The following is a 16,089-nucleotide window of genomic DNA, read 5'->3' on the forward strand; positions in this document are numbered from 1 at the left end:
ATTTTGTAGTTACAGGCAGAAGGGCATCAAGTAGTACACAAAAATTATGAGGGGTAGTGGTATCAGACAGAGGTATTAATAATATTAATTAATAACACATCGATTTCTCAGACTTCCAGTAATGCCTACACTCCCCCTTCACCATTTCCAATCCCCTTGTCCCTCTCATGTTATCTCCTTGCCCACCCATTTGCCTCCCTCTAGTGCTACTCCCCCTCCTCCTTTCTTCCATGGCCTTATCTCTTTCACCAATCAACTTCCTAGCTCTTTGCTTCAACCCTCCCCCCTCCAAATTTCACCCATCACTTAGCATTTCTCTCTCCCATCCCCCCCATCTTTCAAATCTACTCCTCAGCTTTTTTTTCCTCCAGTCCTGCCGAAGGGTTTCGACCCGAAACGTCAACTGTACTTTTTTCCATAGATGCTGCCTGGCCTTCTGGGTTCCTCCAGCACTTTGTGTGTGTTGCTTGGATTTCCAGCATCTGCAGATTTTCTCTTTGTTGTATTAATAATATTTAACACTCTTGTCATTACTAAGTCAAGTGTAGTTCCAAGTCACACACACAAAATGCTGGTGGAACGCTGCAGGCCAGGCAGCGTCAATAGGAAGAAGTACAGTTGACATTTTCCAGCTGAGACCCTTCGTCAGGACTAACTGAAAGAAGAGACAGTAAGAGATTTGAAAGTGGGAGGGGGAAAGGGGGAGATCCGAAATGATAGGAGAAGACCGGGGGGGGGGGGGAAATGGAGCTACGAGCTGGAAAGTTGATTGGCAAAAGGGATACAAGGCTGGAGAAGGGAGAGGATCATGGGATGGGAGGCCTAGGGAGAAAGAAAAGGGGAGAGGAGCGCCAGAGGAAGATGGAGAGCAGGCAAGGAGTTATTGTGAGAGGGACAGAGAAAGGAAAAAAAGAGAAGGGAAAAAATAATAAATAAATAAGGGATGGGGTATGAAGGGGAGGAGGGGCATTAACAGAAGTTAGAGAATTCAATGTTCGTGCCATCAGGTTGGAGGCTACCCAGATGGAATATAAGGTGTCGTTCCTCCAACCTCAGTGTGGCTTCATCTTTACAATACAGGAGGCAGTGGATAGACATGTCAGAATGGGAATGGAATGTGGAAATAAAATGTGTGGCCACTGGGAGATCCTGCTTTCTCTGGCGGACAGAGCGTAGGTGTTCAGTGAAACGGTCTCCAAGTCAATGGGTGGGCTCAGGACATGCTGAGCAAGATCTAGGCTGTTTGGTAAGTTCATGAATTGAGCTACAATACAGTTCACATACGAGAGGTCATTAATAAGAATAATGAAATCACCAAAGATGACAATCCTGTCGTAGTTCAATATAATAGAGGATAAGATAGAAAGAAAAGTAGAAACTTGGGTAGAAAGCTAAAAAACAGGACCTACAAGGTAGTAACCTCTGGATTGTTGTCTGTGCGATGGCCAGTCCAGTGGTGATCAAGAACAGGATGATTCTGCACATGAATGTGTGGCTGAGGAATTAGTACAGGGGGCAGGGTTTCAGATTACCAGATGATTGCAATCTCTTTTGGGAAAGGTATGACCTGTACAAAAAGGACGGGCTATAGCTGAACCTGAGCGGGATCAATGTCCTTGCTCACAGACTTGCTAGAGCTGGTGAAGGGGAGGAGTTAAAACTAATTTGGCAGGGGGATGGAACAGGAGTGATAGCGTTGAGGATGGGGCGATTGGTATACAAATAAATGCAGTATATAGTGAGATCGTGAAAGAAGACAGGCAGATGACGGCAAAATTGCAGTCAGTGCAATGACTTAAAGTGTTACATGGGGGAAAAAATCAAAGGGTGATAAAGCAACACACATCAACAGCATCTCTAGGAAGAGGTACAGTCGACGTTTTGGGCCAAGATCCTTCGTCAGGATGAAGGGTGATAAATACAGGACTGAAAGTATTACGTTTGTATGCACATGGTATACAGAACAAGGTAGATGATCTCGTAGCACAGTTGGAGATTGACAAGTATGATGTTGTGGGCATCGCTAAGTCATGGCTGAAAGATCATAGTTGGGAGCTTAACATCCAAGGATACACCTTGAATCAAAAGGACATACAAGTGGACAGAGGGGATGGGGTGGCTCTGTTGGTTTAAAAAAAGGAAATAAAATCCTTAGAAAAAGGTGACATTGGTTCGCAAGATGTATAATTCTTGTGGGTAGAATTAAGCTGCAATGATAAAAGATGCTGATAGGAGTTATATACAGGCCCCTGAACAAAAGCCATGATGTGGGATACAAATTATAACAGGAGATAGAAAAGGCATGTCAAAAGGGAAATGTTACAATAGCGATGAGCAATTTCAAAATGCAGGTAGATTGGGAAAATTAGGTTGGTGCTGGAGAGGGAATTTGTAGAATGCCTACGAGATAGCTTTTTAGAGCAGCTTGTGGTTGAGCCCACTACTTTATGCATTTAAGTAAAAATATTATTTTTATGTCCAGAGGAGAATGGACTCTCATCCTAATGGTAGATAGGAATGCAGATTTGAAGTTTTAATTGGGCAGCTTTAATTGTATTAAGTGTTGGAACAGACTTGAGGTGCTAAATTCATATTAATTGAATGGAACTCTTCAGTCTCAAATTTCCAATGAGATAAATTTACACTTTTGTCCACTGTAAAATGAAAACTTATTATGTTCTCTCAGAAAATATAAAGCTAAGAAAACAGCACACGTGCCTCTTATAGCCAAATACACACTTTAAAATTATTAAAGTATAAAGTTATTCTACAGGAAAGCCAATTCACTTACATTACACACAATATCCTATAAATTAAGTCATCGACTGTGGAGAATTTAACCTGGTCAAAAATCACTGCAAGACCATGCTGAAAATAAATTTAGCGGGAAAAAAGTTTCAACACTGAAAATATTAACTCAGTTCTTGAAGCTCAATATAGTTAGCCTGCATAGAGCATGTTCTAATTAGAAAGACCAGTATCTATCAGTTCCTGTACCACCATTGTCAACAAAATGTGCTTTTCAGTGGTTAGATAGATCACAACTCTGAGCAAAGTCCATCAGATAAATGACAAAACAAATTCCACATTTAGGTTTTGCATTTTTGCACTAATAACCTACAAAATGGAAAAAGTATAAACACTGATAATACACAGCAGGTTTATCAGGATCTGAAGAGACAGGACAAGTATCACTTTCTACTGGGAATATACACAATATTTTTGTTTAAAATAAAAACTGCTTTGTTTTCAGAATACATAAAGTGGTGTTTGTGTATGTGGGTCTTTCTGATTATTAGCCTTCCACTGGCAGTTATGGTTAGTCCAAGTCCAGTTCAACTGGGACCAAACAGCACTCCAAGTTCAGACACCACATTGATAATAGACTGGGTTCCCTCAATTTTCTGGTTATCATAATTTTCTGAAATTAAGGTTCATTAAAATAGCTTTGCTTTCTGATTTTTATACCAAGATGACAAGCGGAAGGACTTTCAGCCAATTGATTGGCTAGAATATGAGCAGATTGGTCTTGAGATCACTCTCTACTATTTGGGCAAGAAGATTTAGTTAGATAAAATTTTAATTTACATATTAATGTAAGTCATTTACAAAACAATAGTAAATCTTATGCATAAAATCAAGTTGCTTTAGAATATTTTTTCTAATTTGCAGTAACCATCCTGCAAATTCAAGAATTTCAAACATTTTGAAACATGCAAAATAAATTTCCAGATTAAGATATCCAAACTCCTAGAAGTCATGTACATTGACTGACAACTATGTTTTAATCTGCCCTCCATAATTACTAGCACAGTAACCTAAATAAAGATTCCAAGGCCTTGCTGTAAGGTAAAAAGTAACAATTTAATAGCAACATCACATTCCAGATCTGAGGTAGATAAATCAACTCCATTATGACAGAATGAGATTCACACAATGAAATTTTCAATTAAGGAACAGATAAAATCCAGCAAAAGCAGAAAAACCAATATTCCTTGCAAAAAAAGAGCTTGAACTGGATTTTTAATGTTGGTTAAATGATCCAATGCCTTCAAGGGAAAGCAATTAAAAAAAAAATCACCAAAGCAAAGGAGATGTGAAGGTTGCTTAAAAACCAGGTCAACGCTGATCAGTTCAGATACAAAAGGTCAAAGTATAACTGAGAAAATGAGGTAAACGTTAAGCAAGTGATTTGGATTAGTTTACAGAATGCAGGTGGCAAAAGAAAGTAGTTAATTTCATAGTTTGTAGGGCCTGTTGCCAGACTTCAGTATACCAAAGATATTGAAGCATTATTTTCTAAAAAGGTTAGCTATCACCAAGGGTAAAAGCCAACAACAGGAATTCTGCAGATGCTGGAAATTCAAGCAACACACATCAAAGTTGCTGGTGAACGCAGCAGGCCAGGCAGCATCTGTAGGAAGAGGTGCAGATGGCAGTGACAAGAAGTTCAAGTACTACTTTAGTAGCAGTTGGCATGTGATGCAAGATATGTTGGCAACACCGTACTAACATTAGTGATCACTCTATGTGCAAGACGATGAAATTTGCGGTTCTTTTAAGGAAGATTAGACTGCACACTCAGGTTTAGCCTGAAAGAGTAGTAAGCGTGCAAGGGAATAGGCAACTCCCAGATCTCATGTCACAAACATCAATCATAATGAGGAACATTCAGTCAACACCAGTTAATGGAATGCATCTCCTGTGCTCCATATGGTGAAATGGATAAACACCAGATCAAAAACAGAGTTTTAAAATCCTACAAGTAGCTTATTTACCAAAGAACAATTTCCATTTATAAACATACGAGAGCATTCCTGGAGTTTGGTAACTAGCTGCTATTAAGGAACCTCAGATAGGAAGGGTGGGGACAGCTTAATAGCAAACAAGCAACTAGATACAGATTGCTCTTCCCTCCACTTAAAACAAAACAGGCAGCTTGCTTTCTGTTTTAAGGATATGTTCATAAGGAAGGCATTTCCTGTAAATTCTAGAGATCAACTCACTCTGGCTAAGATTTCAAAGTATAATTAGTAAATATTGAAGGACTGAGAGAAAAAGGAATTTTTTTCCGACCCAGCTGTGATTATCTATGACTTGCACGAAGATCTTGCTTATTAATGATATTGCCAATCAGAGGCTTCAATCAACAGTCATGTTTCTTCATATCATTACAATATACAAGCCAGGAAACAGTTAATCAAAGCAAAATCTGACCACAGGAATAAGAGATACACATGCCAACAGTAAAATCAAATTCTAAAATATATATTGAATCCTTGATTCAGTTGAACACAAAAGTCAGAGAAGAATAGACAAAAGGACACACAGACACCAATAGTCAAATAAAAGGCAGAAGCCTTTTTGAATCTCAATTCCAATTCATGTTCTAAGGCAAATCATTCCCCCCGCTCTCTTTCAGAATTATTAACACTGACTTACTTATGTTGTTATTCCTTTCTGTGCCTTGTTGGGGGCACCTTTAGTACTTTGGTGTTTGTTGTTTTTTTTTTTTACAAGGCCAAGTTGCTTGCTCAATACTCAACCCAGCACAGATAGAAAGCAGGCAAAGAGCCAGCCAGATATGAACCCAGGACCACTTGCCTCAAAATCCAGTGCTGATGCCACAACACCATTGGCTAGTTTAAGGATTTACTTGTATGCCATGAAATTTGTAGTTTTGCAGGAGCAACACAAAGTCTAGTTATATTAAGTATCTTTATAAATAGCAAAAACTTTAACAATCATACCTGGAAACTATCCTGCAGTTTCCAAGACATACTTCTCTTAATAATGTTCCTGTATCAAGGTGGGAAAATTAGAGCAACCTGCCAAATTCCCATCTTGAAAGTTTTAATGACATTAGAAGTATTGCCATTTAGGTTAACCTGATTGTTCATCTCTGGTATCACTGAATACACTGACAAGGAATCAAAAGTGAGCCAGTGCTTTATCTTGCTAAACTGGTACCTACATATTAAATAGTAACTGAAGAGGTAAGAAAAAAACGAGTAAAGGCAAATTGCAGCGTGCTATCTGATCACATGCAAGTTGGGAAAGATGTCTCAACACTAGACCAGTTAAAGAGCTCTTGCAAAGGGGCATCAAATGGATGAAATTGGCACTTCCCCAAATATATCATTGTACCTAAAAGACAAAAGTGTATTGGATGAAAAGAGGATTTAGTGCTTTCCCAGCATATATGATAAATAAACTCTTCTCAGGCTTTCAGCCAGGTACAGGTATCAACTTTAACCAACATTTCGATGCCAAACTCTTGCCATCTTCATCCCTGATATGTGTACCCGGCTGAAAGCCCAAGAAGAATTTATTTGTATTGGATGAAGTCTGATCAATGTTCTGCACAAAATCTAACCTTAGTCACAAGCACTCATGTTCAGAGCAAAGGCAGCTGCCAGAAGTTACATTGTAAGGATTTTAAGTTCTTATATATACACAAATTAATTCCTATTGATTCTGATGCTCTATTAATGCAGTAGTTTTCAATATGACTTTTACTGCAAATCACACTGTCATTTATATACTCATTATGGGTGAGTACATAATGTTTAAAAGAACTGGCAAAAAACTAGTAAAAACTGGTGAGAAAAATTGAAGCACTTAAACAGAGGAGTGGCAGAGAAGGAATGAAGACAACTACTGGAACCATTATGGTGACTGCAGTAGTCCCCTGTGAATGAAGAGAACATGTGGATGAAAGGATTGGGATAAAGTGGAAATCATCCTCAGTTTTTCCAATGAGGATGCTTTCCAATTTGGAAGAACGCATTTACAAAAGTTAAATAATATTTTAGCTTTACACAGAACGATACTTATGAAAACAAAAATGCTGATTTTAAGGTAGGGATTAGAAGACTTGCCATTGGTCCTCTGTACTTCCTTCTGCAATTAGATCTTATACTTCCTAACCGGAAGACTGCAATCTGTGCAGATTGGTAATAATACCTCCCTCTCACTGACGATCAACACCAGCGCACCCCAGGGATGCGTGCTTAGCCCACTGCTCTACTTTCTCTATACCAATGACTGTGTCGCTAGGTATAGGTCAAATGTCATCTATAAATTTGCTGATGATACAACCACTGTTGACAGAATCACAGACAGAGACAACAGGGTGTACAGGAACGAGATTTACCAGCTAGTTGAGTGGTGTTGCAGCAACAACCGTGCACTCATCATCAAGAAAGGGCTGATTGCGGACTTCAAGAAGGGCAAGACATGAGAACATGAACCAATCCTCAGAAGGATCAGAAGTGGAGTGAGTAAGCCAGCAACTTAAAGTTCCTGGGTGTCAAAATCTTTGAAGATCTGACCTCATCCCAACATATTGATGCAGCTATAAAGAAGAAAAAAATCAGTGGCTATATTTCATTAGGAGTTTGAAGAAATTTAGTTTGTCACCTAAAACACTCAAACTTCTACAGATGTACCATGGAGAGCATCCTGACAAGTTGCACCACTGTCTGGTAAGGGGTTGGGGAGGGGGGGGGGGAGCCATTGCACAGAATTGGAAGAAACTTCAGCAAGTTGTAAAATTAGTCAGCTCCATCTTGGGTACTAGCCTCCATAGTATCCAAGACATCCTTAGGGAGCGGTGCTTCAGAAAGGCAGCATCCATTATTAAGGACGCCCATCACCCAGGACATGCCCTTTTCTCATTGTTACCATTAGGAAGGAGGTACAGAAGCCTGAAGGCACACACTCAGCCATTCAGGAAGAGCTTCTTCCACTCTGCCATCCAATTCCTAAATGGACATTGAACCCTTGAACAATACCGCACTTTTTTAATATTATTCGTTTTTGCACTATTTTCAATTTAACTGTTTAATTTATACATATACTTAGAGTAATTGATTTACTTATTTTTTCCATGTTATCATGTATTGCATTGTACTGTTGCTGCTAAGTTTAACAAATTTCATGACAAATGCTGGTGATATTAAGCCCAATTCTGAAAGAACTTCCTACGGTAGTTGAAACAATTCATGTCTTCAGCATCTACAGAAGTGTCAAAGTCTTATGCTAACATATCAAAATTGCACAAAGCAATTTTGCGCAATTGATCAGAAAAACAATTTTGTTGTTGTTGGCTGAAGAAATACTCCACAGTCCATCCAGATTATTAAAGTCTTTGACTGCAAGGAGATAGAACATTGGTTTTATGCAATTTGAAAAAGAAATTGATAATTGCAATGAGACTGTCTTCTCTTAGTTCTGCAACAGCGTCACCCTGAAATGTACACTTGAGGAATGGAGAAAGAATTTAGATCTCCATCTCTAAAGTCACAAGTACACCACTAAAAGATCCAAGATATGATTTATATCTCAAATATATTTAAAAATGTCAAGTTTCACACCATTTTTTTCTATTTTCTCTTCTATACACACCTCACTTTTTTTGCTGTTTGTGCACTCCGAATTTAATTTGTAGTTTATGCATTGCAAAGTACTGCTGCCAACAAATATCATGATATATGCCACTGACATTAAACCTGACTCTGATTCTGATTCTACAATGGTCAAAGAATCGTTGCTTAATTTAATACAATTTAAATTCACTTTTACAGAACCAGTGGTCATTTCATATTGTGCTTTCATATGAAAGCACGAGCCCATTCAACCAGCTCTCAGGAGTACCATGGTTTAAAAGATCTCTACTGACACATTAATATTTATAAAATAGTAACATTAAGCTTTGGGATATTCAGTTTCCCCATGGTAAAAAGTACCACGTAACCACCTTTATTTGGTTGTGGCTTAGTGATGTATTTTCCCATAAAAAGAAAATAAGCAAATTTTTACTGTATAATGTGCAAATAATCAAAAAGCTCATTAAACATTTAATAATTACAACTTTATGAATTAGAATATATTACCCCCTTAATCATAGATTAGAAATATTACATCCAGCGCTACGCATGAACCCATCACAAATTCCAGAACCGTGAATTGGTACAGGGTCCAGAAGACTCAACACTGACTCGGAACACGGGAGTCAGATTTTCTAAATCGGAAGGAATTAATCTGGGAAACTTTTGTTCTCCGTTCCACTCACTGAACGATAACAAATTACATATAATTAAAAATACTTCAGCAGTTATCGGTTTTGTCCTCGAGATTCCGCGCCTTTAATCAAAAATAATTTATTGTCTCTGACAATAGGAAAAAAATCAGTGTCATTCAAGAGTATAGAATATTGCTGATTCACTATAACGTGTTTTTGAGGTGAGTTATAAGTTCCATTCTCAATGGTAGCTTTCAGAAATGTAACCACAACTACCACATCACATGAAACCACAGAAATGTATTCAAGTCTTGAGACTCAAACATCTCCCCCACCCCTGAAATACACACCAACTCCCCACACAAGTTCGCAGCGAATCTTACTGCACTACACACACAAAAAAAAACTTGAGTTACTATACAACAGAGACAAAAGACTATCAAACTCTACATCAAAATGCCGTGCATCCATTGAACAAAATCAAGGCCAAGGGCGTTATCGGGGGCCTGTTGCCGCAAAAAAAAACACGGAAACATTCCCCCCGACAACGCACAGGCCCCGGCAGGCGGATGGTGTTAAACATCAAACCGAATTTTAAAAAAGCAGCCGAGGCTTCATGCTGCATAGTGCCAAAGTGAAAGGAAGCGCTTACAGTCCAGATGTTTCTTCTTTGGGCCCATGATCTCGTGTGTTGTGGCTTTGCAGACGGTTTTGGAAACAGCAGAGCCGGTGACACTGTGCTGAGCGGCGGCGATACGGTCCGTGATACTCTGGCCCGACATCTTCTCGTCAGCAGTACCCCGACAGCAGATTCCCTATCCCTTTTTTCTTTCTGTCTGTCTTTCCCCTCCCTCTCCTCTCTCTCTCTCTCACTCACTCACACACACACTCTCTCTCTCTCTCTCTCTCTCTCTCACACACACACACAGAGGAAGGGCTTTAAATCTCTCTCACTGATCAATCCGGCCAGGCAGATAAAGAAAAACAAACACCACCCTCCCTAACCCTCCCCCCCCCCCCACCCCCACCCCCCGACCAACAAAAAGTAAACTGAAAACCCCGGAAGGGGGAACGAGAAGAGACGCCTGCCTCAGGCTTTTTTAAAACAACATGCAAGGCAGCGTTTGGGCAGCTGCCGCCACCCAAGGTTCAAATCCTCTTCCTTTCTTTCCCTCTGCTGAAAGGGAGCAGGAGTTGCAGGAAAATGGCGGGTTTGAACCAGGCTCCTGCCCACTGGATTATTATCATGTGATCATCCACCAACCCTCGTACCAGCTGGAGCCCATCAGCCAGCCCAGACTTCCCTCTACAATCGAGACTGGCTGCCTTTCGAAGCTGGTGCTTCTACTTTCCCGAACAGGTTCTTTCATTTTACCTGCTGATACAACTGCGTGTTTGCAATATTTACATATAATACACCGAATTAGGAAGTGTTTTTGAACAAGTGCAACTGCCAGCGTGTTAAGACAAGTGTATAAGATATTTTATATCAAGGTTGGTCATTGTGGACAAAGTTTTCCATTCATCCTGCAGATTAATTCCTTACCTGTGGAGATTTTGTTGGAGGTAAGATTAAATATTGAGAATGTTGATGCAGTGATATAGCCTTGCTTGATCTCAGATAACACTAGCACTGGGTCTTTTGTAGATGGGTTGGTTAGGACCATGACTTGTACATCATCATGTCACACATGTTGGATAGTAATGACTTTGAAGACAACCAAATTGAAGAAGGATTCTCCATAATCTCTCTTGGTTGAATGAGTTAAAGGCTCTTGTGAATTCACTAAAGACCTATATTCTCTTGGTTTTATTGTGCGGTGAAGATCACCACAATTCAGCTTCTTGATCAATGGAAGAACCTTCAACCCCAGCCCTTTACCTTTCTCACTCACCTGGCTTCACCCGTCACCTTCCAGCTTGACCCCCATCCCCTCTCCCTTCCTTTTTATTCTGTCATCTTCCCCCTTCCTTTCCAGTCCTGATGAAGGGTCTCGGCTCGAGAATTCAACTGTTTATTCATTTCCGTAGATGCTGCTTGATGTGCCAAGTTCCTCCAATATTTAGTGTGTGTTGCAATGGAAGAACCTCCTTGGCTCATAATAGAAAGCAGATGAGGAAGATTCATGCTACAACTGTCCCTGTAACAGACAAGAAGAAACCCCCCTCTATGATCATCTCACAGTCAAATGCCTTCTTTCTTCAAAATGACCATGATTAAAGCATCTAAGTTCCCTTGCAAGATAGTCTCTTTCCAAATGATGGAGTTGAAATCATGAAATCAGATCAGAAGTATTTCTCTGCTCCAGAAGTAAGATCACCCCAACTTCAAATTACAGCACATAGATTAGCCTGTACATATGTACAGTAGGAGTCCAAGCTCCAAATCTCAACTAATTCCACCTCTGATTCTTATGAAAATGCTAGTTCTAACAGTAAAGATCTGAAACAGACACATTCTCTATCATTTTGTCTCTACCACACTGTGTCTCCTACCAATTAACATCAAAAGCAAGATACAGAAAAAAATTAATGACTTTCCATATCTCAGTAAAAACAAACAACAATAGGAAATTCACCACTATTTCCAGTGAGCCAACATAGTGTTCACCTGATGGAGGAAATTAACGTAGAAAGACCAGGAAATCAAACCTAGTGCCAAATTGAATGTCTACCAAGCAAAAGAAATCCTCTTCATCCTCTATACCTAAGAGATAATGACAATATACAATCAACAGAAGTACATAAGTAGAACCACCAACAGTTGGAAAAATTCTCTAAACTCATCAGATGAAAAGGTGAAGAAACATAAGCACCCTCTTGCCAACCAACATCCACAAAACAAAGTTTCTAATCAATCTCATTCAATTCTCTACAAACTCCAAAACATGGCCCTCTGTACCTCACTCTGTAGTTGGATACTTGACTTACTCCCTGGGAGACCACAGTCAGTGCAGATCAGAAATGACATCTCCTCCTCTCTGACAATCAAGACTGGCACACCTCAAGGATACATGCTTAGTCCACTGCTCTTTTCTCTTTACACCCAAGACTGTGTGGCCAGGCACAGCTCATACGCAGTCTCCATTATTGGCACAATTTCAGATGATGACAAGGAGGCATATGGGAGTGAGATAGATCAGCTGGTTGTTGCAACAACAACCGTGCACACAATGTCAGCAAATCCAAGGAATTGATTGTGGACTTTAGGAAGGGGAAATCCAGGGAACACACACCAGTTCTCATCAAGGGATCAGCAGTGAAAAGGGTGAGCAGTTTCAAGTTTCTGGATATGTCAATGGCTCTGAAGATCTATCCTAGCCCCAACATATGCAATTACAAAGGCATGACAGTGGCAATATTTCACTCGGAATTTGAAGAGACTCGGCATACTACCAAAGATTCTCATAAAATTTCTACAGATGTATTGTAGAGAGCATTCTAACTGCTGGCATTACCATCTGGTATGAAGGGCCCACTCCATAGGATTGAAAAAAGCTGTAGAAAGTTGTAAACACTGCTAATCCATCATGGACATGAGTATGCAGGATGAGGACATCTGCAAATCATGATGCCTCAAAAAGGCAGCATCCATCATTAAGAACCCCCATCATCCAGGACATGCCCTCTTAATGTTACCAAAGAGGAGGTACAGGAGCCTGAAGACACACTCAACATTTCAGGAACAGCTTGTTTCCCCGTGCCATCAGACTTCTGAATGGACAATGGACCCATGAACACTATCTCACTATTTTTTGCTCTCTTTTTACACTACTTATTTAATTTAATGTTTATATATACTTATTGTAATTTATATAGGTTTTTATTATGATTACGTGTTGCAATGTGCTGCTGTAAAACAAGAAATTTCACAATATGTGTGAGTGATATTAAACCTGATTTGGATTCAGGTGGGTAGACAGCATCGTCTATAAATCTGCAAGCACTTTACTCCAAGCTCAGTCATGTAAAAAGATTTTCAGAAGGGCATAGAAAATGTAGGTTTACAAGGTCTCATTAAAAATTTGCAACATCCATACCAAGAAGGAGCTAGTTATTTTTCTGATGCAGGAACTCAACCTGAAACCTCTATAGACACTGCCTGTCCCACTAAGTTCCTCTAGCAGTTTCTTTTTACTCCAAATTGCGGTATCTGCAGTCTCTGGGGTCTAGATTTATCAGATTCAAAATTGGAATCAGAATAATATTTAATATCACTAGCGTATGTCATGAAATGTGTTGCTTTATGGTAGCAGTACATTGGATACATAATAACGAAAAAGATAAATTACAATAAGAATATACCTGTTATCAAAAACAAAGCAATGCAAAAAGAGAACTAAAAAATAATGAGATCATGTTCAGAACGTTATCATCCATTCAGAAATCTGATAGCGGTGGAGGAAGAAGCTGTTCATGAAATGCTGGGCGTGTGCCTTCAGGCTCCCGTACCTCCTCCTTGATGGTAGCAATGAGAAGAAGGCATATCCTGAGTGATGAGAGACTTTAGTAATGGATGCCACCTTTTTGAAGCATTGCCTTTTGATGGTGTCCTAAATGCTGGGGAGGCATGATGGAGCTGGTTGAGTTTACAATTTCTACAGCTTTTTCCGATCATGTGCCGCAGCCTCTCCATACTAGACAGTAATGCAGCCAGACAGAATGGTACAGCTGTAGAAATTTGCAAGAGTCTTTGGTGACATACCAAGTCTCCTCAAACTTGCAATGAAATATAACCACTGCTGTGCCTTCCTTATAATTGCATTAATATGTTATCCCCAAGATAGATCTTCAGAGATATTGATACCCAGGAACTTCAAACTGCTTACCCTTTCCACTGCTGCTCCCTTGATGAAGACTGTTCCCTCAACTTCCCCATTATTTCTTAATGCTAAAGGGATCAAATTATGGGAAGAATAGGAAAATAAATTGGATGAACACCCATAACAATATTGAATGCTAGGACAAGCCCGCAGGTCCAAATCGCCTGCTCCTGCATCTATTTTCTATGGCTTTGTTTCTAGCTGCAGCCACAGTAACACTCATAAAAATATACATCTACCTCCTTTTTAAATATATTTAACAACATCATCCCAGTGTCATCGCACTCCTGCCTTGATTTTTTAATTAAGAAATATTCAAATCTATCCATTAAATCCTATCCTTTCATATCTCATAACCTCTACAAGCTGAATAATCCTCCAAAATAACAGTGTTCATCCAATTACGCTCCTCTGCATTCAGAATTTTAATAGCTCTGTCATTCACCTGTTTAGGCTCTAAGTTCTATGATTACATCCTAAACTTCTTAGTGTCTAACTATATTATTTGATGACATTCCATCTAAGTACATGAGCAAAGCGTGGCTAGATTTATTGTCCACCCCTCCCACTAGGACATGGTGTGATTGCAACATTTTTAGTTTTATAGGATTCGGGTTACTTTGACAAGCAAACCCCGTCTACACCCCTTCCAGTAAAATAGAGCAATCTGTTCGTCGACACTTTTAAATTCTCCTCCAAGTATTAGACAATATTAATGCAGAATGTATGTTGGCATTCCTTCAAATTCATTTGATCAATAGCTTGGCTGTCCCTGCTAAATAGCAATGGGAGTGACATCACTACAAAGGTCTAAGTGGCTCCATCACGACACCTTCTCTGAGCAAATTGGAATTGGCAATAAGTTATGTCCTGACATATTTGCTGTAATCTGAGGATAAGAGGAAATTTAATTTTGTTTAATGATTAATTTTAAGTATTTTTAAATCCTTTATTTGAAATTTCAAATGCTACTTTTAATTAAGTTCCAAGATATTTAAGTAAAAATATAAAAATAAGAAATTCTGCAGATGCTGGAAACCTTGAGCAACACACACGAAATGCTGGAGGAACTCGTCAAGTCCGGCAGCATCTATGGAGGGAAATAAATAGTCAATGTTTCAGGCCAAGATCCTTCATCAGGACCGCCAGGCACCACTATTGTATCCAATGCTCCTGGTACAGCCTTCTCTATGTTGGCGAGAACTGATGCAGTTTTGCAGACCTCTACGTCAAGAACCTTCACAAAGCAGATTTCCCAGTGGCTAACGATTTCAATTTGCTTTCCCATTCCCATTCTGACAATGTCTCACCATGGTCTCCTCTGCCATGATGAGGTCATACTCGAGTTGGGAGAACAATACCTCATATTCCGTATAGATAGCCTACAAGCTGATAGTATGAACATCAATTTCTTTACCTTCTGCTAATTATGACTCCCCTCCTTTCTTCTCTCTTTTTCTATTCCCATTCTGATTACCCTCTCTGCCCATTTCTTCACTCACTTGTCCCTTTGGTTACAGAGTTATATAAAAGTACAGCACAGAGACAGGCCCTTCAGCCAATCTAGTCCATGCCAAAACCACTCAAACTGCCTGCATCCATCAACCTGCACCGGGGCCATAGCCCTCCATACTCCTGCTATCCATGTACGAACCTATCAAAACTTCTCTTAAACATTGAAATTGTGCTGGTAGCTCATTCCACACTCTCATGTCCCTCTGAGTGAAGAAGTTTCCCCTCAAGTTACCCTTAAACATCTCACCTTTCACCCTTAACCCATGATCACTGGTTGTGGTCCTAGCCAAACTCAGTGGAAAAAGCCTGCTTGCATTTACCCTATCTATTTAGATATGACTCTTGTGGCTAAAGGGATCAGGGGTATAGAGAGAAGGCAGGTACAGAGGTCTGAGTTGGATGATCAGCCATGATCGTACTGAATGGCGGTGCAGGCTTGAAGGGTCGAATGGCCTACTCCTGCACCTATTTTCTATGTTTCTATACCCCGCATAATTCTGTATACCTCTATCAAATCTTCTTTCTTTCTTCTTCTTTCTAAGAATACAGTCCCACCCTATTCAAACTTCCTTTATAACTCAAGTCCTCCAGACCTGGCAATATCTTCTGTACTCTTTCAACCTTGTTTACATCTTTTTCGTAGGTAGGTGACCAAAACTACATACGATAATCCAAATCAGGCCTCAGCAACATCTTATACATTCAACATAATATCCCATCTCCTGT

The 16,089-nt window shown here is 39.7% G+C and overlaps 1 protein-coding gene across 17 annotated transcripts in view; it reads right to left on the reverse strand.

Annotated features, from left to right (window-relative positions):
* picalma (phosphatidylinositol binding clathrin assembly protein a) overlaps positions 1–10,015 on the reverse strand; it is a 173,940-nt gene extending 163,925 nt beyond the window's left edge. For all 17 annotated transcript variants that reach the window (XM_072263341.1, XM_072263334.1, XM_072263337.1 and 14 more), the window contains exon 1: positions 9,678–10,015. In XM_072263341.1, coding sequence (XP_072119442.1) covers positions 9,678–9,807 — 130 coding nt within the window. In that variant the 5' untranslated portion in view covers positions 9,808–10,015. The remainder of the gene's footprint in view (positions 1–9,677) is intronic.
* Positions 10,016–16,089: the final 6,074 nt, after the last annotated feature.

The sequence above is a fragment of the Mobula birostris genome, chromosome 7, assembly GCF_030028105.1.
Source record: "Mobula birostris isolate sMobBir1 chromosome 7, sMobBir1.hap1, whole genome shotgun sequence".
NCBI lineage: Eukaryota > Metazoa > Chordata > Chondrichthyes > Myliobatiformes > Myliobatidae > Mobula > Mobula birostris.